The following is a 25,116-nucleotide window of genomic DNA, read 5'->3' as shown; positions in this document are numbered from 1 at the left end:
CTACACTTCAGTTTCCTCCATGTTATGAAATTTTTCTTGAACAAATTTTAATTTAAATAATTCCGATGGCTGGTGCATCATTTTTTAAATAGGTATTTTTAAAAAAAATTTTTTGCCAAAGCTACTTTTTAAAGATAAGTTCTGTCCATGCCAGCTAGCATTCCAGTGTCAACAGAAGTCATTCCTTAGATATGCATGTAAACTGTAGCACAGATGGGAGATCCTTGTTTCTCTAACTGATTTTCATGGCTCTGCCAGTCACATCAACACCGGCATTTATTTGGAGCTGAAGGAAAGGAGAGCAGGGAGAGACAGGCAAGGTTGCCTTTAAGGACCCGATTCTGCGGAAAGAACTGTGCAAGTTGACTTTTTGGTTGTTCAGAGCCCTACAGAAGTCAATGGGGAATCACATTGGGCACAAAGGTCTGCTCATGTGGTTCTATTTATCACATTCAAATAGACTTTGAAGGGCAAGTAATGAATGTGCAGTATCTAATTTGTTTATTATAAACAGGCCCTGACCAAGAACCACAGATCCAAGCCACATCCTGTCTTTAGGGAAATTTGACTCCAGATCCAACTGCAAACTTCATAGCTTGGTTCCGGCTCTACTTTTTATTAATAGCAGATACACATTTGAACTGATACCTCAAACACAGAGCTCCTGGTGCTCTGCTTGATCATAAAAGATTGCATGTGAAAGTTTGGAAGAGAGGTGTACTGTCTTGGTCTTCCTAGCCAATATTTTCCCCTCCTCAGTCTGTTACACTGCATACTGTGTGCCAGTGGGTCATCATCTTCTCTCCCTACACCTGGCTGTCTTTCAGTATGTGACATTTTGGAGGCTATTTCAGGATGAAAGGTCCTATATAAACGTTCTATTAAATTATTTTATAGTATGCTCTGTATACAAGCATAACAATGTTAATGATAGTCATATCTCAGATTGAAGTTTTTATTTTTCTAATCGCTGGTCCAAGATGAGAGCTTCAGTCATGTATTGGTCCTGAAATGTCAAGATTTTCAAAAATGAAAGTCTAAAAGTTAGGCTCCTAAACTCCCATTTAGGCCTAAGTAAGTGACCTGATTTTCAGAGGAGCTGAGCAATGCCATGTCCCCTGGACTGCAACAGCTGACACCATTTAGAATATTTCTAGCCATGACAGTTTCGGAGGTATTGCCTCTTAAATGTAACGCTGATCTCTTGGTGTAGCAATGGGGTTTTTTGCATTGGTCTAGGACCATCTGTAATCACCTCAGTACACATTTTGTCAATGGCTCAGTTTATTTTTTTATTTTATCCCATTCACTGCTACACATATTAGGTTTCACATAGCACCAGCAATCCTCACTATGTTTATCAACAACGCACACCCCTAGGCGAGCTTGGGGAGACCTGCTAGAGTTTTAAAACCCTGCTGAAAAAACATTCTAGGGAAACTGATCTTTTCTGGTGGCAGGCAAAACAATTATGGAGGGGAGAGATGGGCAGAAGTATCTTTATTCCATCCCATCTACGTACTGAAGCTGCCTTCAAATCTTTCGACTATCTTAGCATACTCAGTCATTATTATTAATTTATATGGCACCATAAATGTGCATGGTGCTTTAAAATACAGATACAGGCAGACTCCATGCCTTAGAGAATGCATGGTCGAAAGCCCTGCTCCCGAAAAGGAATCCGCATGGGCATAAGGATCCACCTACATGAATCTCTTGGCAGGGCTGAAGTCTCAGTTAAGACCATAAAGAGGGGAAGAGGAATACAGATGGAATGTAAACGTCTGCAAAAGCCAAACTTTTGGTAATAGCTATTGTTATACCCCTGCTCCTGGACACTTTTGACCTAACCTTGATAGCAACCCCTCCCATTATTAAAATTTCATAAGGAAATGCAGTTCTGTAACAGACCTCTCCCATTCCTGATATGAATAGTCTCACTACAAGTTTCCATGGCCTCTTCTGATGCCCAAGAAAATCATATTGCAGTGCTGAAAAATTATCAATTACATGTATGATCTCAGTGTTGTGCAGTGAACTGCCAGTATGTGAGTTAGTGACTCTGGAGAGAGGGTGGCTTTTAAAAGATTTCACACACAGGGGAACTTGAAAAATATCTGTTGTTTTTCTGTACTGTTACGCAGCATAATGAAATTTCAACCAATCTTCCATGCTGGGATACATCATTAATAGTGATGTTCAAAAATATCACTCTTCTGAACTTCCTCTTGCTATATTGTAGTTTAAAAAAAAAAAAGGGGTAGTAGTTACTTTTCTCTTTATGAGATAAAATGTATTCCCCCACCCCAACTCTACTAAAAATAATTATGGGGAAATACAAGTTTACCTTCAAACTTATTTTTGAAAAAATCATATTTGAGCAGTGATCAAGCACAGAAAATATTAAATCTTGTATGGCCATAACTGGGTAGGGGAAAGGATCATAATGGGGACTGTTTTGCAATCTCAATTATAATGATCACTACCGAGAGCTAAAATAAAGAAATGTATACTAAAAAGCAATCAGCATGTTCAAGGATCTGATCTGTAAATGTTTAACTAAGAATGTTCACACATGCATACCAGATCAGTATCAGGGTGTAAATTATTGTCCTGCCTGATAAAAATTCCACTGTACTATGTTTCCAAAGCAGTCCATAAATAAAAGTTAAATGATTTCAGCATTATATATTTTTAATTATTATAAGTCAACACTATGCTCATTTTAAATGCTAGATGACTGACAATTTCAGGTTTAAGACTAGTATGGGATATTTCAGAACAATATTAACAAATCAAACTTTGCTCTTGTGGCTTAAAATGTAATCTATGTGTCTCATTATCGCAGATCTGAAATCAGTCCCAATCAACTTTCCTGTAGATTATTAAAAAAAATGATGGGGTGCTGAATATTATGGTGTGTAATGCAGTTGTTTTGATTATATACATTTATAGAATAAAACTGAAATGGAGTAAGAGTCTATTGGAAAACCCAAAATAAATTACAGCTTCAGAAATCAACATCTTTCTCTCTTTGCTTGTTATAATATTGTCTACAGAAAAGGAAATGCATGTCTATAAATATGGAGACTATTATGTGCATGTAATATTTATATTATTTTGTTAAAGAGTCTATTTAGTTGAATATATATAAATAAGAATCTGAAAGCAAAAAAAAGTAGTTTCAAGTATGGGAACTATTACTCTCTGATGCAACAGAAGAAAGTGCCAAGAGATACTCAGATTTTGTTTACACACAATCTTGACTGAAATAACTAAATCTGTTTTAATTCACACCTTTAGTTATTTCAGTGCAAATCTGTGTGTGGATACTTACTTCAGAATAAGAATTTCTGATTTTGATTTTGCTTAAATTGGTAGAAAAAATGACTTCAACTAAATTGTAATGGGGCACGTTTATTCTGAAATAAAGAGCGCACAGGACTTTCACTAAAATAACTAAAGGTGTGAATTAAAACAGATTTAATTATTTCAGTGCAAGTTGAGGTGCTGCAGACCAGCCCTAAGGAACAGGTTTCAACACCTGTAATGAGTTACAACACATTTCTCAGAAAAAGTTCAATTGAATGCAGCTGCTTGGATTGTGCACCTTACCTGGTGCTGTGCACGTCTGATAGATAGAAACCCTTCAAAGTACAGGGGCAGAGCAGTAATCCTCTGTCTCTCTTGGAAGATTCGTCGTGGGGCTGGTTCAGGGATTTTCTCAGACTCAGCCATCCTGCTCCCTCCCTATCTGCTGAATTCTGGCTGTGTTCTTTTCCTCTGTGTATTCTCGTCTGCTTATCTTCAGCCTCTGGCAAAGGAAAGCTCACCCCGGTTTGAGAAAACAAGGTGACGGTACAAAGAGGAAGTCTCAGTAGTTATTTTTAAATAAACACACTGCACAGACCCCTTGCTCACTGTATTATATGAAGAGGAACAAGATTAAATGGATTAAAGGGAACTTTCCTAGCACGCTATTTGTATGTTTCCATCCTGCAGACCAAGGTTCACAATCACAAATGATAATTATTCCATTTCTTACCAGGATTATCATTACTGGATTTAGTTGGGGATCTGTCAGAGAAACCTCCCTCTCACAGTTCAGACTCTGGAATCTTTACAGGTAATCTGCAAGGAAAGAGAGATTGTGCCTGTTTGCTTCTGAAATGTTTGTTTTGGCTTTTAAAAATTCCACTTGGCTTTTTACATTAAGAATGTCCGACAATTGCTTTTGCTGGAGATCGGGTGGAATTCTGACCTAAGAGTGATTGAGAGAAGAAGGTATTTTTAGTGAAAACTGCTGTTTTTGTTGTTGATGCATGTGTAACTCAGATTTCTGACAAACACTTGGGGGAAAATCTTTCTTTGTGAAAAATCCATCATCCCCAAAAGTTCAGATAAGGTGTGGGAGAGCTCCCTTTCCCAGGGTGAAATTCTGGCCCTATTGAAGTCAATGGCAAAACTCTCTTGTTGACTTCAACAGGGCCAGGATTTATCTTCAGGTCTGTCCCTTCCAGAAATCCTCAAGAAAGAACAGGGACAGCAAGACATTGGGAAATTTCTATAGGTAACAAACAAGCAAAACTTATTTGAAAGTGTGCTCTATAAAAAGGGAACACATTTCTTCCCCTTATTCTTGTGGGTTACCCTCAAGGCTCTTTTTCTGCTTCCCTGCAACCTTCACGCAGATCCAATAGGGCTTCAATATATGTGACCTGCTTGCAAGGCAACTTTTAGACTGTGCAATTGCTAAGCAAGAATAACAGAAAATCTAGTACTTTGCAGAATTATGTGAAAGTAAAACATCTATTTTTACTCTGCAAGTAATGATTTCTTGGAAAAGTCCATATTATTAACTTTTTGTAAGAATTTATTAGATGGCAATTTTTTTTCCCAGTTGTGCTACTTTTGGCATATTTTTGTAGTAAAATGGCAGAACTTGACTTTACTAGGACAATTCAGCAATTGGGCAAGATATGCACCATTTTTGCGACATTCAGTAGCTGAAGAGGGGCAGTTACTATACTTCCAGCCTTGGAAAGCCAGCACAATCTAAACCCACCACCAGTTCAAAGCAGAAATCAACATGTAATAACTGATGCAGTCTTACTACATTGACAGATTACAGAACGATTTAGTGAAGGTTTTGACCCCATAAGATTTTATATTTCAACTCAGAAGTAGACCCTTGAGGTCTAAAGCATTACTATCTAAATAATACTAGACCTGGCTGATCACTGTGCTGCAATTTATGTGGGTGTTTGTCTGAATGGAAAACGGATGTCAAATGCTAGTAAATCAGAATGGTAGCATTATATTCACATTGCAGGGATGTGAATGACTGTATAAAGTGTAGGATGCTGGAGAAACAGTTCCTTTGTTTATTAACTCTTAAGAATGCTGCTTTTTAATAAAATCACCGGAAATAGCATGTCACATATAGTGTAAAGATTCTGACTTTTTAATCACCAGATCTCTGTAACAGGGTGTTACCATATTAAAGTATATCAGTGTGTGATGTTTCTCTAAACAGAAGCTTGCTGTGGAAATCTTGTTTTGTCACTGATATTTAAATAACAAGGATTTGTAAACCTCTTAACTATTCCTAAATAAATGTCTTTTTTTTAAATTACTTTTTTGGTTGTATTTTAAAGTGACTGTTCGTTCTCAGTGAGTTGCCTTCTCAGCTCTAGAGCAGTGTGACAGTTTCTCTCGAAGTTTTCATCATCTTTTTTTTTTTTTTTGAACACACAAACTGTAAGATACACTGTACCATTTAAGAGGTGACATTTAGACCTGTTTGAAGCTTCCCTTTCTTTTGAGATGTGCCATTTATGATGAAATATCATCCATACCACCTTTTCCACTAGGGAAGGTAATTTTCACAATGAAAGAACTACAGTCTGTTCCCAAAAACTTCTTGTTACTTTGTTTTTATAAAACTAAACAAAACAGCAACCAACTAAACCCCAAATAAATTCCAGGCACATCTGCAATATTGTTTTATATTTTCATAATACTAGATTTTTCACTTGAGGGGATCCTCTAGAGCCAGATGCCTCAAAACCTCTGTTAAGATGCTAACCTATTCTGCATTGCCCTATGCCCATTTTATTCCACTCCAGTGGAGCAAAGGTACCATGAAGACAGCAGAGCTTTTTACCAGGGAATATCAATAGCACAGATGTTTCTTTGATGGCACTAAACTGACTATAATGGCTCTCTGCCGCTCCCTTTGAACTCCAGTTTAGAAGGAATGCCAGGGCTATCACCACAGTGCCACTGAAATCCAGCTATTTTTGGCTGCTGGAAGGACCCTAATGGGCTACTCCAGCCTCAGACAAGTTAGAGTATCTCTGAGGCTGAAATTAGAAGACTTCAAAAATGTCTTTACTTTAAAATTTTTGCAGACACTAGTGTGTCTATATGGACATCTACTTATGCAAATCCCATTACAACACACATTTTTAAGCAAGATGCAATTTTCTGGGACAAGAAAAGTAAAATGTTTGAGAAATTGCCTTTATCTGAATACTTGATGTGATTGTGTGTCAGTTATGCCAATGGAGAAAGATGGTAGCAACTGCCAGAGTCACAGGGCTGATGTCTGGTTGATGTTTGTGGTCAAAATAGCAATGGACTGTTTGACTGTGAATTTAAAAATAAGCCAGGCCTGACCATGAGAGGTACACTAGAAAAGAGGATGTACTCAGCAGCACACAGCTGGAATGGATGAACAGCTGGAGCATGTGGCTTCTGCCATAAGCGGACTATGCAGCATGTTGCCAAAAAGGGACCACAATGGTCAAACAACAGATCTTCCCTATGCCTCCAATTTCTATGGGCCAAATTTTCAAAAATGGCCTCTGATTCTTCAGTTTTTAGGTGCTCGCTTCTAGCACCAACAGCCTAGAGTTTAGCAGAGTTAAGCACCAGCAGCTTCTATGAATCTCAGTGTGAGTGATGGGTGCTCAGCGCTCCTAAAAAGTCAGGCCCTTGTCTCCAGAGCTGGGCACCCAGAAAATGAGACACATTTTACAGAACTTAACAAACTAATAATAAAAACATGGACCTCAAAGCTAGAATAGCACCTGTCCCATGTTAGGCAGCCAATAGGCAGGAGTGGGAATCTTGCACAGCAGGTATTGTATCTTTAGAGGAGGAGGAGCTCTTGTGGCACTTTAGAGACTAACACATTTATAGGGGTATAAGCTTTCATAGGATAAAACCCACTTCATCAGATGCATGCAGTGGAAAAAACAGAAGGAAGAGATATAGATATATATATATACACACACAGAGAACATGAAAAAATGGGTGTTGCCAAACCAACTCTACCCACCTTTGTGAACTGCTTTAGGTTCTCCAGATGAAAACCACAGTCTGTTAACCACAGTTCTCCAGGGGGCTGACAGCCACCCCCAGAGTCTACAACTGGTCTGTAAACCGCTGAGGGAGGGGGTCAGGCACTGGCTGTGGGATTCTAGCCTTGGCTCTGCGGCGGTAGTTCACTATTTACCACATGGCTCGGAGTGAAGGCATGAGGGGCTGTGAGTTCATGACAGACTAGCTTAGCACCAAGGGGGGCGTGGGGGGTAGGTCTAGGAGCTTGCGAAGGGCTGGCATATGAATGCACAAGGGCACGGCGTGGGGTAGCAGTGTGTGCAGAAGCGGCCAAGGGTGAGTAAAACGGGTGGGTGAGAGCAGGCAAGAAAATGGCACGTTTGAAAGGGTGGGGGGAGGAGGATGGAGTGGGGGGAGGCTGGTGTCTGTGAGGCAGGAGTGCGCAGCCCCGGCAGAATGGGGGCCTCCGGGGCGGATACGCGCGCGGAAGGCGGCGGGGATGTGACTGTCGGGGCCGCGCAGAGGGCGGCGGGGATGAGGTACAGGCAGGTGCGCACGGAGAACGGGAGTGCCGACTGGTGTGCCGGGGGTGTGTGTGCGCGCGCGCAGGGCGGGGCCGGGAAGCTGGCTGGTGTGCCGAGGGGCGGGTGCGCGCGGGTATCTGAGGTACAGGCTGGTGTGCCAGGGTGCGGGTGCTCGCAGAGGACGGGAGTTCAGGCGGATGCGCCGGGGGGGGGGGGCGGGTGCGCGCGGTGAACAGGAGTTCGGGCTCGTGCGTAGGGGGGCGGGTGCGCGCGGAGGGCGGGGCCGGGAGGCGGGTGTGCGAAGTCGCTCCCTGTCTCTACTCCGACCCCTCCCGCCTGGGGCCGCCAACTTTGTGGGAAACAGGCTCGTGCGCAGGCGCAGCACCCACCAGCAAGCGGTGAGGAGGGGACGTCTCTCTATGACGCACGCCCCCTTTAACCAATAAGCTTTCCCCATCTCCTCCCTCGGCAGGAGCGCGTGCGCAGCGGCGGAGACCCGAGTTTTCAAATAGCCGGAGCGGAGGCGGGCGGCGCGCGCGGGCGCGCACGGGCGCGGTCTGGAGCGGCAGCAGCGTAGGCCCGAGGCAGCGCTGGCGCAACATGGCGGAGCCGCTGGTGAGAGAGCGGGGGGAGGGCTTGGGGTTGTCTCGGCCCGAGCCTGGTTACTGCTTGCGGGGCTCCCGCTCCCGCCTTGGGGCTGAGCCGAGGGTCCTGGGCGGGGGGTGGTTTCCAGGGCAGGATGCTGGGCGGGGTTGGGGGGGGTTGAATGTGGGGATCCTACCTGGGGGTAATTATTTATTAGGTGTGTTACGGTACCGCCGAAGAGCCCCGGGGGGGGGCTAATTATTTATTAGGTGTGTTACGGTACCGCCGAAGAGTCCCGGGGGGGGTAATTATTTATTAGGTGTGTTACGGTAGCCCAGAGGCTCCCCCTGGGGGTAATTATTTATTAGGTTCGCTTATGGTAGCACCCTGGAGTCCCCCGGGGGTAGTTATTTATTCAGTGTGTTACGGTAGTGAGCAGGAGCCCCACGGGGGGTAATTATTTATTAGGTGTTTTATGGTAGCACCCAGGAGGTCCTCTGGGGGTAGTTATTTCTTAGATGTGTTATGGTAGCGCCCAGGAGCCCCCTCCTCGGGGTAGATATTTAGGTGTGTTACAGTAGTGTCCATAGGCCAGGGCCCCATTGTGCTAGGCGCTGTACAGATACAAAGCTCGCCCCCCATGCCCTATGGAGCTGCCTGCCTAAGTATACGACCGTGGGTGGAGCCAATAACATGTGGGTGTTAGGTGATGTGGGCTGTCCGCTCCACCTGTAGCACAGGCCAGCACATCTTCCCTGCAGTCTCTTTCCTGTTGCATGTGGGCTGACGCTGCCCTGTGTGATGGTAGCTGCATGTTTTTGTTTGTTTGTTTTTCAAAGAGATCATTTTTATTTGCCACCAAAAATAAAATAAAATAAAATAATTGACCTTGGCTCCAATGAAAGCAGACAAGATCCATGCATCATGTCAACCACAGGAAGAAAGAAAAAATCACAAAGAAGAACCTCTGGGCTTTGTTTCATGAAAGGAACGGTTGATCCTGAAGTGTTAAAAAAGAAAGAGCGAAGAACCAAGTCCGGCAGTGGCTTCAAAACTCACCCGAAATCTTTATGACATGGAAGAGCGTGACGTTGTACATGACCTGGTGGCCATTGTTCCACGTGTACAGCACCCTCTCCCGCGGGTTATAATCCAGCATGCAGATGTGAGAGTACTGGTTTTGGAACGGGATGTCTGTGTACTCGTAGCTAGAAGTGTTTGTTTAGTAGGCAAAATAGATCTTGGCCCCGGCCAGGTTGGAATTTGTGACGTAAAGGGTGCCGCAGATCATGAAGGACTTGCTGGCGCCGCGCTTGGGGTAGCCGGTGTCCCAGCTGCGCAGGATCTCCAGCGTCTGCGGGTCCACCTTGCTCACCACAATGTTGCCGGCGTTCTGGTTGGTGGTGTAGACCGCCCACAGCTCGTTCTCGTCCGCCATGATGTCGATGTCGGAGAAGCCCCCACAGGAGTAGGGGAAGGTGGTGGTATAGCCAGCGGCGTTCAGGCTGCGCTGCACCAGCATGCTGCGCGAGTGGAAGTGGTACTTCACCACGATGTTGCTCTGGTACTTGTTATAGTAGAGGGAACCGTTGAAGACCACATGGCCCGTCCCGGCCCAGGGGTGCGGCAGCAGGTGCTGCACGAAGTTCTGGCCCGTGATGAAGTCGTTCAAGGTCCGGAACTCCAGCATGTTGCAAGCCAGGTAGATTTTCCAGGCTTCTTAGAGCTTGTCTGCACTACCCGCTGGATCGACGGGCAGTGATCGATCCAGCGGGGGTCTCTATGCGATAAATCGACTGCTGAGCACTCTTTTGTCGACTCTGGTACTCCATCAGAATGAGAAGTGCAAGCAGAGTCAATGAGAGAGTGTCAGTTGTCAACTTACTGCTGTGAAGGCGCATAGATCTAAGTATGTCAACTTCAGCTGTGCTATTCACTTACCTGAAGTTACCTATCTTAGATCGACCCCGCTCGGTAGTGTAGACAAGCCCTCAGTCTCCTGTGCTGGGGCTCTTTGTCTCGCACAAGGGGATGTTTAGGAAGTGCCTATCATCCAGACATCTTAATGTACTTGATAATCTGTTTTTTAGTACTCCCTGCTGCAGCAGGGTCCTCATTACACTCAACAGTTCCCAGCAGTTACTGTACGTTGGGGTTATTAGAGAAGTTTCTCTGTCTAGTTATAATAGGAAATAACTATGGTAATTGGCATATAATGGCAAATATTGACTTGTGACCCGCAAAGGGCGAAAGAAGGCTATGTTCTTTATGATGCTTCTTTATGATGTACTTATTTTAAATATTAGAAATTCAGGTCTGGAACTATGTAGAAGACCCAGTGGGATTATTACATCACAAAAGACTGAAACCTCAGCAGTTTAAATGTAATAGATTTTTAATGGTGACTTAAAAAAAAATTGTTCAAAAACATTTATGAGAAAAAGTCTTTGCTGAAGTTCCAGAATTCCCAATTCTTTAGTTAAGGTGTGAGAGGGTTTCATACACATTTGAGATTACCAACGAGTTCTCCAGCAATTTCAGGGAAAGTCAGGATTGACATTCCTAATATTTCTCAGGCTAAATAAAGAAAACAGACGCAAACCTTTTTTTTGGCTAAATGAATTTTTAGTCCTTTTTTAAGCAAATGATTCATGAAGAAGCAAAAAAATGGGCTCAACTAAAAAAAAAAAATCTGTTGCAGTTCATTTTTAAAAGTGACTTCTGTAGGTCAGTCTAAGTCAGGCCTCCACAACATGCCGCCCGTGTGGACTCACTGTGTGGCCCATGGGGGGTGAGTAGGTGGGCTCATTGTGTAGCTCGCGGGGGATGAGTAGGCAAGTGGCGGGTGAGGGAGGGGGGCTGAAGAGGTGGGCAGGCAGTGGCAGGGGATGAGGAGGTGAGCCGGGGTCGGTGAGGGGCTGAGGAGGCGAGCGGGCAGTTGCGGGGGCTGAGGAGGCTAGCCAGGGGGGTGGGGGCTGAGGAGACGAGTGGGCGGGCAGTGGCGAGGGGTGAGTAGGTGAGCAAGGGGGGTGAGGGGCTGAGGAGGCAAGTGGGTAGGCAGTGGCGGGGGTGAGTAGGCGAGTGAGGAGTCAGTGGCTGACTTGTTCTCCTGATCTGATCTGGCTCCCATCCCCTCTCCAAGGATTGCAGCTGTCTGGAGATGCTGCCTTCCACGCCTTTCTCATTCACACTTCATTCATTAAACAGGGCAATTGATTACAAAGTTGGGGGAAGAGCTTGTTCTACTAATAGCAAAGAGACATTTTTCTTTTACCTTAATTATACTACCTTAGGGGCCTGCTATACCCTATTACCAAGGTTCAATGCTGCTGTTTCCTCGGGGCAGCACTGGGGAAGGAGTGTTTGTTTCCGTGGGGCAGGTGGTGCCGGGGGGGGGGGGGGAGTATTTCAGGGGGGCTGGGTGGTGCTGGGCGGGGTGTTGTGTTTTGGCGGGGGTTGGGGGGTGTTCAGTGGGGCTAGGGGGGTTTGTCCCTCAGCTGTTTTGTTTGGAGTAATATAGCCCTCGCCGCTTTACGAGTTGTGCAGGCCTGGTCTAAGTAATCATTCTGGGATGCAGACAAATGTTTTTTATGTAAGGGTTTGTAGATTAATTACCAATAGCTTGTTCTACCATGTGTATTACATATGTGTTTTAAACTTGCTCTCTCACCACAACACTTATTAAGCAGGGTTCCACAATGTAATACACGAGTTCCTATCAAACTTAGTTTTACAGTAGTTGGATTTTGTGTGAACTTTGTGCTATTGTGTTTAAAGTTTCTCAGGCAGTTTTCCTCAGCTGTTGGGAGAGTCTCATAAATGTTAAATATTCCCGTCTCCATTTTCTGGTAGCAGGTCTGGTAGCATGTCTAAGGACATGGCCTTCTAAGGACTATGAGAAACAGACCTAGCAACAAGTAAAATTTACTCAAGCAATGCCATATCCATAGGCTTGTACTCTTCAGTCTTCTGCTTCTCAATGTGATACAGGTGGGATCTGCTCCAGATCTTAAAGATGACTATGAGTTACCAGTAGCTGTACATTCAGAATCACATTTTGACCATTGTATCTCAGCTCCCTCTACATGCTTCCCAACTGCTATCTTTCTGACCATGTTCAAGCAATGGAACTTCCTGCTGGATCTGCACCTCTGATGCTGGTTCCTGCTCTCTGATTGTAGCAGACTTTGTTCCATGTATTAGATTAATAGCATTCTAGTCACTCCTTGTTATTTAAGAGTTAACTTGTTCTTGATCCATGTGCATATTGGATTACATGACCTGGACCTCCATGACTTCTCTGCTACTGCTTTTCTTGACTGTATAGTCCTGGGGGTTCGTTGTTGCCTGTGGTCAAGGCTGTGGTCCTGCAGTTGCTTCTCCATTGACATGATCGCTGTTTGCTTTGAATCAGCTCTTGTACTGTCATTGGGTTTTGATGCTTGAGGAAGATTGCTTCATGTTAAGTGGGGGCTTTGATGTAGTCTTCTCCGCAGAGCCTTTGGGATTTGTCTTGATGCGTGGCTGCCCTGGTTATTTCTTCACAGGATGTCATCCTTGTTCCTGTCTAGCTGGTGGAAGAATGGAAGTTCGGAGGCATTAAAATGTCTGTTGAGTGCAGTTTCGCATTCAGTTACCCCTAGGCTTGAGAGTTGTGCTCAGTGTCTGGAAATCAAGTATAGTGTGACGTTGAGTGTTGGATGTGCCAACAGATGTTATCAAGGACCCCGTTAGGTTGAGACAGGAATACCTGAAATTCTATCTTAGGTCCTCTGAGAGATGCTCTGCTAAAAGCTGTCCTGAGGCTGATCTAAATTATTTTCAAAGTTGTCTACCTCAAAGCACAAACCTGTAGTTCCTCTGCTGAGTGCGTGGGTACTCTGCAGTGGCATTATTCAGGTTGGGATAATCCCAGCAGTGCCATTTTGAAGCTTATCTTGAAACGGTTTATATCTTCATACAAGCTAAAAGTCTCTCATTTGAATAGCTTTTGGTGCATTAGCACTGGGGCTTTGCTGCTGTGACAATATCAGATTGCAGACTCCATTTGTGATGTTTTTTACCTTGTCTGTTGTCCTGTTAACTCCATGCTGGACTTAAATTCCAAAGGTTGATGGCAAAGTCTAACAACAGATGGTCCTTGTTTTAAGTGCTCTCCCATTGACATTGAATCATTCTAAAACATTGGCTGACTACTGTCCAGGAGAACTGGCTTATCAGAGAAGAGATCACCTGTCAATAAAGTGACCTGGTAAGTGTCTGGGATCACCTGAAGAGGCTGATCCAGGAGGAAGGGACTTGTGTTAATTTAGATGGAATCGAGGTGTTAACATCACTCTGTAACTGTCTAACATTAAACATTGAGGGGCCCCTGCTGGTTCTAAATGCAGCTCTTAGAAGTGGAGGGCTAGATAGAGGATTTATCAACAGTCTGGTGTGTGGCCAAGAAGAGGCACTCTACTAAAGCTGTGACAGCTCCAACCTAAGTGCTCCGAGGCAGTGAAATATCCAGTAGCTCTCTAATATATCATTATTGCTACCTTTGAAGTAGCTTCTCATCTCAACCAGCCTCTGACTACTCTGCCTTAAGCCTCAAAATCTAATGGCAACACAAGAGCTGACTCAATACAAATAGTGCTGAAGACAACGCAGAAGAACTGCAGGACCAGAGCCATGCCAATATAGCTATGTGTTGTCAATCATAGGAATATTCTGGCAATTTTCTTCAGTGGCCTGCATGCCCATCCTAGCCATGTTACAAATTCAAGGTTAAAAACCCCAAGGACTTGTTGGTGGAATAAAGTCATCAAACCATTTAGTGTGTGTGTTTGTTTGCTTGCCTCTCTTACCAAAAGAACCGTGTTGAAATACTGTTTGTAGCCATTGCTTCTTGCTTAAAAAGGATCTAGGTAGGAAAGTTCTAGAGCAGGGTGCCAGATTCACATGGAGCAGAGGGCCAAGTTCTGTTGGTTTATGGTATACATTCAGAACTATGCACTCTACACAATACACGGTAGAATTCACTGATGGTCGCAGGAGATTTCTATAGCTCGAGAGAAGAATACTATATTTGTTCAGTGCTTTATTGTTGCATTAATCATCAGTGAGAAAATAAGCTCCCCTTTAAACCTGCTGCTGGGAGCAGGAGTGGGTGCAGGGTCAGGAGCTGGGGCTGGCTCTCTGCACCCCTCCGAATGTTCCTTCATGCCCCCCAAGCGGGATGTGTCTCATACTTTCTAGACCTTCTGAATTAAACTACTTAAATGGCACTTTGGAGCATCACCTTAATGTTGACACTAATCAGATTGATAGAAGACATGGGAGTTCACCCATTTGCTTCATTGTTTCAGGCAGTCTGCAAACTCGGGGAGACATGACTGCATCAGTTACATTCATTGTTCATTTGGAAAAATCATCTATGCAGTCATGATGACTAGAAAGTTTTAAAGTGAAAGCTTAGATTCTGAAGAACCTGAATGTCATGTGTGCCACGTAATTAAATCATGCTGTCTGGGTGCTTTACACCCCTATTTTAGAGGTAAGTGGTGTTACTGGCTATTGGTATACATGTGTGGGCACAGCTACCAGTACTGTAGAGGGCCAAAAAGCATTAGCTAAGGGAATTCCTACCTGTTTCACACCAGCACAAAACCAAAGCCTGGAAATCCTCTGGACTGATGTACTCATGGGAACAAGAATTAGTTAAATTAATTTCCATTTCTTTTCTTTTCCAAGTAGTATCATGTTTGATGATAATTGACTTTTGTTTTTTTAACAGAATCATTTGAAAAATGACTACAGAGCAAGATTCTGCAACAGAGGAGGGTAATTAATTTGTGTTTGCATTTTAAATTTTTAATTCTTTAGACACTGACCACTTGTGAAAGTTATGTTGGTTTATATCAGTAGGATAATATCATAATTGCAGTCTATCAGCTATATCTCTTTAAATTGGTTATCAGATTTGCTTAGTGTTTTGCTTTCATTTTTGTGATGTGGCTATGTGGAAGTTAAGATGTTAAATACTGAAGCAGTGATACTGAAAGCATCTCATTTTTTCCTCTTGGATGTTATGGACAGTTGAGCAATCCTCAGTTAAATAGAATATTTGAAGGTGGACATTGAAAAGCGAGTGCATGGTTGGTCACTCAGAAGTCAGTTAATGCCAGTGTTTAGGTTGTGTACACAACCTTAATCTTGCTTTTTAGCTACTACATTACCCCATCCAGCAACCCTTTGATTTGCCTCTGGGTAGGAGGGTGAGTGAAGGTAGGGCCTGTTGATACTCCCTCCTCAGGCCCCAGGATCTTTTCAGAGCATTGATTTCAGCCACCCCAGGTTGAATAGAGATCTTGATGGTGAGGATGGAGGACTTGCAGGCCTCTCTTTCCAAGCTATTTGTCAAAGAGCTACTGGAAGGGGGTGGAAGCTGATAGTTCTGGAGTAGGAAGCTCAGTGCTCACTTCGGGGACCAACCTGCTGTGCTTTCACTGATTGTTACTTGATGGGGGGAAATTTCTGTTTCTGTTCCCCATCTATCCTAGCTTCCAGTGTGGATGGGGTTACAGTTTTGCACCCCCACCAGCTGGGTAAAGCACGTTACAGAATTTTCAGGTATGCTTCATTGGCCTGTGTGCACTTTAACAGTCTGCAGGAGTTGTTCCTCAATCTATTCCTACCATTGCAAGTTCCACTGGGGACCTTATTCAGCCCCTTCACACCTTAGTTTCTGCAGGAGCCATTTCCCTATTTGCAGTTGTCCCTGCCAATTTGCGGTAATACATTCTGTTATTTTTACTATGCATCTAAGTCACACGTGCATATGCTGGGAGTCCATTTTTAGGTGCACACTTTATTAGCTTAGTGAAAAAAATCTACCCTACTTGCCTAATATCTGATTTTTAAACCTTGTAACTTACTCATATCAAAAAACAATTTCTTCCTATCCACTAGTCAGTGATACCCAGTGAGGGCTGCTCTCAAGCCAGATTTCATCTTTCATTTTAAACTGTTTTACCTGTATGGCAGTTTAGGAAAAAGTTGTAAATTTTATTCTATGGGAAGAAGACTTTCCTTCGCTCCCCTCACACATAACATTGGTTGAGCAGTTTTCCTCTGAATTAAAAAAATAAACAAACAACCCCAAAACACTCCATGAAGAAAACGAAGCATGGTAAATGAGAAGTTTACAGGAAGTTATGAACTAATGTAAATAGTGATTTCACTGTCAACCATTATATAACGTTAAGCATAGTGCTTGCTGCTGTATATGCTGAGATAGGTTATGTGCAAATTTAAAGTAGGTAACTTTTTACTGCAAACGATTCTTTCAATGTATTTTTTCCTTCTTCCTTCTAGAAAACAACAGATTCATGTACAGCCAGGCCAAAATGTACTGAAAATTATACGAGACTGTTTTGAAAGTAAGCTTCAAACATTTGTCTGTAATTAGTATCTTTGATTTATCTTTTTATGAGCAAGTCGTAACACTCTCCTTAATTTCACCTAGTGGAAAAGGAGTAGTTATATAAGTGGTTTGATTTTTCATGTAGCATGTCTATAGCATAATGCAAAAAAAAGCAATGATCTTTCTAAAAATATATGGAAACTGCACTATAACCTGTTACATAAACTCTGTCATTCCCTGTTGATAGGATATTTTCTCATTAATTTTGAGAATCATATTTTTGAAAACATGCAAGCTATGTACTATTCCATTTATCTCATTACATTTACTTTTTTCTTTTTAGATTGTGTTAGTGATTCTACAATAAATTCTCCAAGCATAACACATTGCTCAACCCCTATCATTTTAAAGCAAAAGGAGGATTTATTACTCAGCAAAGAGGTCAGTTTGTTAATATAACTGTGTAACTGTTTGGTGTGGGAAACAGTTCCCTTTTGTTCCCATTGGACAGAGTTTTATACATGTACCTCTTGATGTAGCCAGTCTGTACATTTTCTTTATATTTGTGGCATAATTTAGCCCTCTACTGCAGGGGCTCTCAAACGTCATCGCACCGTGATCCCCTTCTGACAACAAAAATTACTACATGACCACAGGAGGGGGGACCGAAGTCTGAGCCTACCCAAGCCTTACTGCCCCGGGTAGGGGGGCCAAAGCCTTAGTCTTACTGCTCTGGGCAGGGCTTCAGCCCCAGGCATGGTGCCTGCAACCTGAACCCTGCCGCATAGAGCTGAAGCCCTCGGGCTTTGGCTTTGCCTCTGGGCAGTGGGGCTCGGGATTCAAGTCTGGGCCCCAGCAAATCTAAGCCAGCCCTGGCGACCCCATTCAAAGGGGGTTCCAATCCACAGTTTGAGAACCGCTGCTCTACTGTAATGGTTGATAACATTATTTTCCTCAGTTGTCATGGTAAAACAGTTTGAGCATATTCTCTAACAAAGGTTGTCTATCTCCCTGCCTCATCCTTTTTCTCATAATAGTTTACCCAGCTTTCATTCCTGATAACTTTCCCTGGTAGTCTCTCAGGTTCAAACTTACTTTGAACTTCTGCTTCTCTTGTCATCCTCCCAGCCTCATCTGTTGGTCCCACTAAACCTTTTACAATTAAAACTTCCACTACTGCAAAAAGCAACAAATGCTTCCTTGGCCACCCGCTGCTGGTTAGCAGAGCTAGCTTGCGCCCTAGTGGAAGAGAATTCAGTTGTGTTTGTTAGATCTTGCTTTGTGTTCTTTTTCCCAGCAACCAAATAGAAGTAGTATAATTGAGGCGTTGACGGATGACGCTTGTATAAAAGGAGCTTGTTAGCTCATGATCTTTGGTTGTTTGTAAGAGGTTGAGTAGTTCACTTTCTAGCTGGCTTAATTGAAACAGAAAGTCTTTGCCCTATAATTGCACCTGTCTGGGTACTCTCTGCTACCAAAGGGGTCAAACTGCTATCTCTTGGGGTACACCTATACTGCAATAAAAGACCCGCAGCCGGCTCGCATGAGGTGACTTGGGCTCATGGAGTTTGGTCTGCAGGCCAAAAAATTTCAGTCTAGATGTTCAGGTTTGAGTCTAGCCTCTGAAACCTTGCGAGGAGAGTAGGTCTCTGAGCCTGAATGTCTACACTGCAAATTTTAGCCCTGCAGCCTGAGCATTGCAAGCCTAAATCAATTGACATGACTCTCAGGCTCAGTGTCCTGAGTTTGTTTTATTGCAGTGTAGACATGCCCATAGTTCGTTAACACTATTCTGCATATTTCAAGATTTCAACTAAGACAGCTTATTGTAGGGATCCTGTATTTATCAGAACAAGTGCTTCTGTATATATGTGGTCTACTTAGATGTTTATATGGCCCCTATCAACATCCTATCCAGTTGCTTTACAGATATTAATCAGTTTATCCTCACAACAGCACTGAGTAAGGACATATTCCTTATTTTACTCTGAGGTTGATAAAAATCATGACTTTTAAAAAATCAATAATAAACTTTTAAATCATGATCTTTAATTACATTTTTTCAAATTTAAGACCTTTATATGTTAGCACTTCCCTTTTTATGGTCTTACTAAATTACTCAAGTAGCTGTTACACTTTAATTAGCTTCTTGCTCATTAGCAGAGTTTCAAATTTTATATAGGTTTTTTTTGCACTAAGAAATTTCACGCGTAACATGCTTATCTATGCTGAAAAAGACAAGTTCAGAGCTTCACTTAATATTTTGACTGTGATAATAATACAAACTCAAGCAAAAAATTAATAAGCAAATAGCCCCTTTTGTATTTGCAACCAATACCACCTTCTGGTACATTTAACTTCCACAGATCAATAAAACTGAAATGCTTTGACCAGGCAGTAATAGTCCATCATGATTTGTATTTTGAAGTCAGTGGGACTTTTGCTTTTAAGGTACTCAGGTGCTTTTGAAAATCCCACCCTTAGGTGCCTAAATCTGAGCCTTAGGAGCTTAACTTTAGACTGAAATGTTTTAAAAATTTGGCCGGTGTATAAAAAAATTCACAATAACTTTAACGTATTGACATTTATTTAATGTATTGTATTTTCATTGTGATGCAGTTTTGTGTTAATTCAACAAAGATATGATGGCACTAAGATATTTTTTAATAAAAAAAATTTAATTTCTGATTTTGCAATCATTTATGCGCGTTGCCTAATTTTGCACACTTGAATAGTCCCATTGAATTCAATGGCACGATTCAAGTAAAGTTACAAACCTGCTTAAGAATTTGCAGTGGTAGGGCCTGTCAGGGTTCCCTCCCCACTCTAAACTCCAGGGTACGGATGTGGGGACCCGCATGAAAGACCCTTTAAGCTTATTTCTACCAGCTAAATACTTCCCCAGGGCACAAATTCCTTCCTTGCCTTTAGTATCGCTGTCACCACCAAGTGATTTAAACACACATTCAGGGAGGGCCACTTGGAGCCCCATCTCCCCGCAGAATATCCCCCCAAGCCTCTACACCCCCTTCCTGGGGAGACTTGAGAATAATATCCTAACCAATTGGTTACAAAGTGAGCACAGATCAACCCCTCTGGGTCTTTAGGACACTGAAAAAACATAATAAAAAATTGGGCCAACTAAAAAAGGCCACTAGCCTTATTTCTAAAACTCAGCTAACCCAAGTACAGGCTAAAGTTGGTAAGTCACATGTTATTTCCACCCTTAATTCTATAACCCAAAAGTTACTAACAAAAATGGTATTAAATATCGCTAAGGCTAAAAAGGCATTGCAGTAAAATCTAATATGTTTAAACTTCAAAATTTCCTAAATAACCAGCTAATGGCCATTCAAAGTAATCTTAAGCACCAAACTTGGCCCACTGCTCCTAACCAGTTAGTTCTACTTAAATAAAAAAACCATAAAACTTTACACTTAGCAATCAAGTATTAACACGCAAGGGTCTTTGTCTAAATGTGTATAAAAGGTTTGTAAAATTTGTGTAAAACAAAGTCTTTTATACCAAGGTACAGGCTCTCCTTTTTCTGCAAAATAAAGCATTTTTCCTTATCCCTGTCAGGCTGTTAATTGGCTCTCAGCTAGGCAAACCCAATATTTCGGTAACAGTTACAAAGTGAGCACAGATCAACCCCTCTGGGTCTTTAGGACACTGAAAAAACAGTCAGGTTCTTAAAAGAAGTTTATTTAAAAAAAAGATAAAAGAATCACCTCTGTAAAATCAGGATGGAAGATAACTTTACAGGGTAACAAAAAGATTCCAAACACAGGATTTCCCCTCTAGGCAAAACTTTAAAGTTACAAAAACAGGGATAAAGCTCCCTCTTAGCACAGGGAAAATTCACAAGATGAAACAAAAGATACTTGAACGCATTTTCTTGCTATTACTTACTATTTCTGTAATATTAGATGTATCATTTTAGTAGGAGCTGGTTTACTTGCTTGGTCTCTCCCTTTGTCTCCTGAGAGAACACCCACAGAGCACAAAACAAAGCACCCCCCCACCCCCCCCCTTTTGAAAGTATCTTCTTTCCCCATTGGTCCTTTTGATTAGGTGCCAACCAGCTTATCTGAGCTTCTTAACCCTTTACAGGTAAATAGGGATTTTATGCTACCTGTAGCTGTATGTTTATGACAGGGTCTTAATTTTCAGTATTTTGTTTTGATTATGGCAGTTTTGTAAAAATCAAATGATACTCCATCAGCACTGTTATTAACACCCCTCTTCCTCAGCATTTATAATTTAGTTTATTATGTATTACAGTTTCAATAGAACAGATTAAATTAGTTTTTACAAAGCTTCAGTGGGATTCATGAGAGATTTAAAAAAAAATGATTTAAATCAATTACTTACATCAACCTACATTGATGCAGAGGCTAAATAACTTGCTCAGCATCTTATAGGACTAAGAATTGAATTGTGATGAGAGGCTTGAAGTGGTTTAATTACTTGAAAGTTTTATCACTTTACTGGCCATTACAGACTGGAAATGTAAGTATTAAATTGTGATGAGAATCTGCTTTTAAATGATTTTAAATAAGATTGTGATCAGAAAATAGGCATGTAATGTAAGGATTTATATTTGTTAATATTTTTACTGTTGCTGTATCATAACAAACTTTTTTCTTTTCTACCTCTCCTGCTGTTCACTGTCAAACATTGCAGTCAAATTCAGGTTTATTTAACTCTGTGAAGAAGACATTTAAGTCTACATCCTCTGTAGTTGCATCACCAATAAAATCAATCAGCTGTTCAGGTTGGTGTTATTATCATTGAATTGTTAAATTTTTGGGGTAAATATGTCTTGGGATTTTTACACTGTTTTTAAAGGTGAAAACACTAATGCTGTTTAATATATATAACAGGACAGTCAACTGAAGCACATCAGAAATCTATAGCACTTGGCAACATAGTTAGTTCTGACAGAAAAGAGCGGTGTGTGTTAAAAGAAGATACAAACTCAAGTGACGATGATCTTTTTGATGCCGATGTTCCTGTTAGTTCTAACAAAAAAGCAAATAGTATATTTAAAGCTGTTGAAAGATCAAGCCAAAGCCCTCCTGGCATCTTTGATACTGATGAGGATAATTATGAGGTCATTGGATCACCTGTTCTTCTTGTTGAGGAAGCAGAAACATCTGTACACTTGTAAGTTGCTAAATCTACAGTAAGTTGCTTAGCTTCACTTGCTAAATCTACAGAAGAAATATTTGAAAATTCTACTGTGTAGTGGTTTTCAGTGCTTACAGTTAAATTTAAATCAAGTGTTAGTGATTAAAATGAGACTGTTGTATGAGTATTGGATAGCTGTGGTTCCTTCCAAATTTTTTTTTTACAAGCCCACTTCAAGTTATCAGACATGGTAGAAGTAGTTAATGTTAGATTACATCGCAGTGTCACAGAAATAGAAATGTAGAGCTGCTAAAATAGTCACCTGCAAAACTATATTTTAAGTTGCTTGACAGAAATTTGCTCTTAGCTTAATGATATATTTTCATAACTTTTTAAAGAAACATGTAAACTGGAGGAGGATCTAGAAAGAAACTTAAAGTACGTTTAGAGATTAACAGTATCAGATCTAAATACTGGTTTTTTACATATAGATTAAGTCTTGATGAAAAAGCAACTCCAGCAATGATGAAGAGACAGACAGAAGTTCAAAGGTCAGAAGGTCTTCAGGCAAGGACAGAAGAGCAGATAGTTCCAGTGGAAAGAGCAAAATGTATTGCTATACCTTCTGAACAGAAAAAGAAGTCGCTTTCTTCACCATTCTTAGTGGCTGTGACAACAGGAACTGTTGAAAAAAGGTGCATTGAAGTAAAATGTAATTGTTAGCAAGTAATTAGCACAATCTGAAGTACTGTACAAAAAATTTACCTAATACTGAATGATGTATTAGAGCAAGTCCATCTGATTACTAAAAGTAATTAAAAAAAATTGGAAATAATGGCAGTTAATAAAGTGTTTTTAAGGTGTCCCAGAAGCCACAATTGAGGAAAAAGGCCAGTGGTTAAAAAAATGGGCAACGTTTAGAAAGGAAGTGAATATAGCTATAAAAAAAGTGATGTATAACAAATGAAAGGAAGGGGAATTTGATAGTAGTGAATATAAATCAGAAGGTAGTAATGGTATAAAATTGATAAGAGAAGCAAAGGGGCACAAAGGAGAAATTATGGCTAGTGGAGTTGGGGACAGTAAGAAAGAGTTCTTAAGTATATTGGGAACAGAAAGTCCTAACAATGGTATTGGTCCATCACTAGATGGAAATGGTAGAATTATCAACAGTAATGCAAAAAAGGCAGAAGTGTTGAATAAATATTTCTGTGCTGTATATGGGGAAAAAACAATTGATGCAGTCCACTTTCCATTCCATTAGTATCTCAGAAGGGTGTTAAACAGCAGATACTAAAGTTAGACACATTTTTAAATCAGCAGGTCCAGATAACTTTGATCCAAGAGTTTTAAAAGTTGACTGAGGAAATTCCTGGATCATTAATGCTGATTTTCAATAATTCTTGGAACATTGGAGAAGTTCCAGAAGGCTGTAAGAAAGCTATTGCTGTGCCAATATTTAAAAAAGGGCAAATAGGATGATGGATAGATGTGTTAGTCTGCCATTGATCCCATTATATTTACATTTAGCCACATCAAAACACCTCTTGTTTGCTTGCACCCTGCTTACCAACAGATCCAGGGAAAGATCATGGAGCAGCTGATATAGGACTCGATTAATAAAGAATAAAAGGAGAGTAATGTAATTAATTCCAATCAACATGTGCTTATGGATAATAGATCTCATCAAACTAACGTGATATCTTTTTTTCATGAGATTACACGTTTGGTTGATAAAGGTAATAGTGTTGATGTAATATACTTAGACTTCAGTGAAGTATTTGATTTGGTACCACATGGCACTTTGATTAAAAAACTAGGATGATATAGAATTAACATGGCACCCATTACATGTATTAAAAGCTATCTAACTGATAGAGTCTCAACATGTATTTGTAAATGGGGAATCATTGAACAGGTGTGTTTCCATTTTTAGTCCTGTGTTGTTTTACATCTTTATTAATGACCTGGAGAAAATATAACATCATCACTGATAAAGTTTGAGATGACACAGTTTGGAGGAGTGGTAAATAATGAAGAGGACAGGTCATTGAGAGAGAGCGATCTAGATCTGTTAGTCAGCGGGGTGCAAGTAAACAAGATGTGTTTTTATGTGGCTAAATGTAAATATGTACATTTAGGAACAAAGAATGTATGTAGGCCATACTTACGGGACGTGGGACTCTGTTCATCGTTCATCAGTGATTCTGGAAAGGATTTGGGGGTAGTGCTAGGTAATCAGCTGAACATGAGCTCCCAGACTAGATCAAAGTTGTCCTTTTTGGCTTCCAAAGCTATGAATCTAAGTCTTAAATCTGACATTACTTTTTAGTAATTGTTTGTTTTGTACATTTATTTCCATCTATGATTCTTGGGTTATCAAAATTTAAGTTATCTAACATAAAAATCGGTAACATTTGAAACTACTGTGCAGTTGAAATCTTTAACTGGTTTGAGACTCTGGCAGAGGATACTGATGCTGAATTGATGCCACTATGACTGTCATTGGTCTCAGAAAAAGAGCCAGCAAACCCTAGGTCTGTTAATACTATAACCATCATTGACCAATATCATACGGGTCATTTGAGAGGTGATACGGTTATGTACTGTAAGCTAAGTGACACTTGTTTTTTTTAAAAAAGAAGCGGGGAGGCAGCAATACGTGCTGACTGCAAAACTTTTAGGAAGGCCAAAGCCATCACACTGGAGATAACTTCTACCAGGAACAACATTGGCTTTGTGTTTAAACGCTTGAGTGACCTCACTGACAAAAAGGATCAGTCACTCAGTGAGGTCAACTCCAGTTCTTGTCAGCTAATCAGTACAAAAGCAGAGCGCGCGACATTTCAGCCCGCTGCTTAGTGCACCCACAGTCTCTTTGGACTGTGACAGAAGAACATAAGAATGGTCAGACTGGGTCAGACCAGTGGTCCATCCAGCCCAGTATCCTGTCTTCTGACAGTAGCTAATGCCAAGTGCTTCAGAGGGAATGAATAGAACAGATGATCATCTAGTGATCCATCCCCTGTCGCCCATTCCCAACTTCTGGCAAACACAGGCTAGGGACACTTCAGAACATGGTTTTGCATTTGTGACATCCTTGCCAATAGCCATTGATGG

General features: G+C 41.4%; 2 protein-coding genes and 1 pseudogene across 10 annotated transcripts in view; 1 reads left to right on the top strand and 2 right to left on the bottom strand.

Moving 5' to 3' along the window:
• STAP1 (signal transducing adaptor family member 1) overlaps positions 1 to 7,742 on the bottom strand; it is a 39,354-nt gene extending 31,612 nt beyond the window's left edge. Inside the window, exons 1-2 of one of the 5 annotated variants that reach the window (XM_050945051.1) lie at positions 7,346 to 7,742; positions 4,046 to 4,131 (exon numbers count right to left, since the gene is read on the bottom strand). In XM_050945051.1, the coding sequence (XP_050801008.1) occupies positions 4,046 to 4,057 (12 nt within the window). In that variant the 5' untranslated portion in view covers positions 4,058 to 4,131; positions 7,346 to 7,742. Of the gene's footprint in view, positions 1 to 3,615; positions 4,132 to 7,345 lie in introns of those variants that run through there. The other 4 variants (XM_050945049.1, XM_050945053.1, XM_050945052.1 and 1 more) reach the window with 4 other exon arrangements.
• Positions 7,743 to 8,244: 502 nt separating this feature from the next.
• CENPC (centromere protein C) overlaps positions 8,245 to 25,116 on the top strand; it is a 75,585-nt gene continuing 58,713 nt past the window's right edge. The window contains exons 1-7 of one of the 5 annotated variants that reach the window (XR_007773289.1): positions 8,245 to 8,486; positions 15,235 to 15,281; positions 16,815 to 16,879; positions 17,207 to 17,304; positions 21,550 to 21,640; positions 21,750 to 22,032; positions 22,488 to 22,691. Coding sequence is in view for 1 of the 5 variants with exons in the window: in XM_050944987.1 (XP_050800944.1) it covers positions 8,472 to 8,486; positions 15,235 to 15,281; positions 16,815 to 16,879; positions 17,207 to 17,304; positions 21,550 to 21,640; positions 21,750 to 22,032; positions 22,488 to 22,691 (803 nt within the window). In the remaining 4 variants the exon portion in view is untranslated. The remainder of the gene's footprint in view (positions 8,487 to 15,234; positions 15,282 to 16,814; positions 16,880 to 17,206; positions 17,305 to 21,549; positions 21,641 to 21,749; positions 22,033 to 22,487; positions 22,692 to 25,116) is intronic. The other 4 variants (XR_007773288.1, XR_007773290.1, XR_007773287.1 and 1 more) reach the window with 4 other exon arrangements.
• Positions 9,418 to 10,281, bottom strand: LOC127047117 (noelin-2-like; annotated as a pseudogene).

The sequence above is a fragment of the Gopherus flavomarginatus genome, chromosome 3, assembly GCF_025201925.1.
Source record: "Gopherus flavomarginatus isolate rGopFla2 chromosome 3, rGopFla2.mat.asm, whole genome shotgun sequence".
Lineage (NCBI taxonomy): Eukaryota > Metazoa > Chordata > Testudines > Testudinidae > Gopherus > Gopherus flavomarginatus.
The sequence above is the reverse complement of the archived record's forward strand: the minus strand, read 5'-3'. Positions and strand labels throughout refer to the sequence as shown.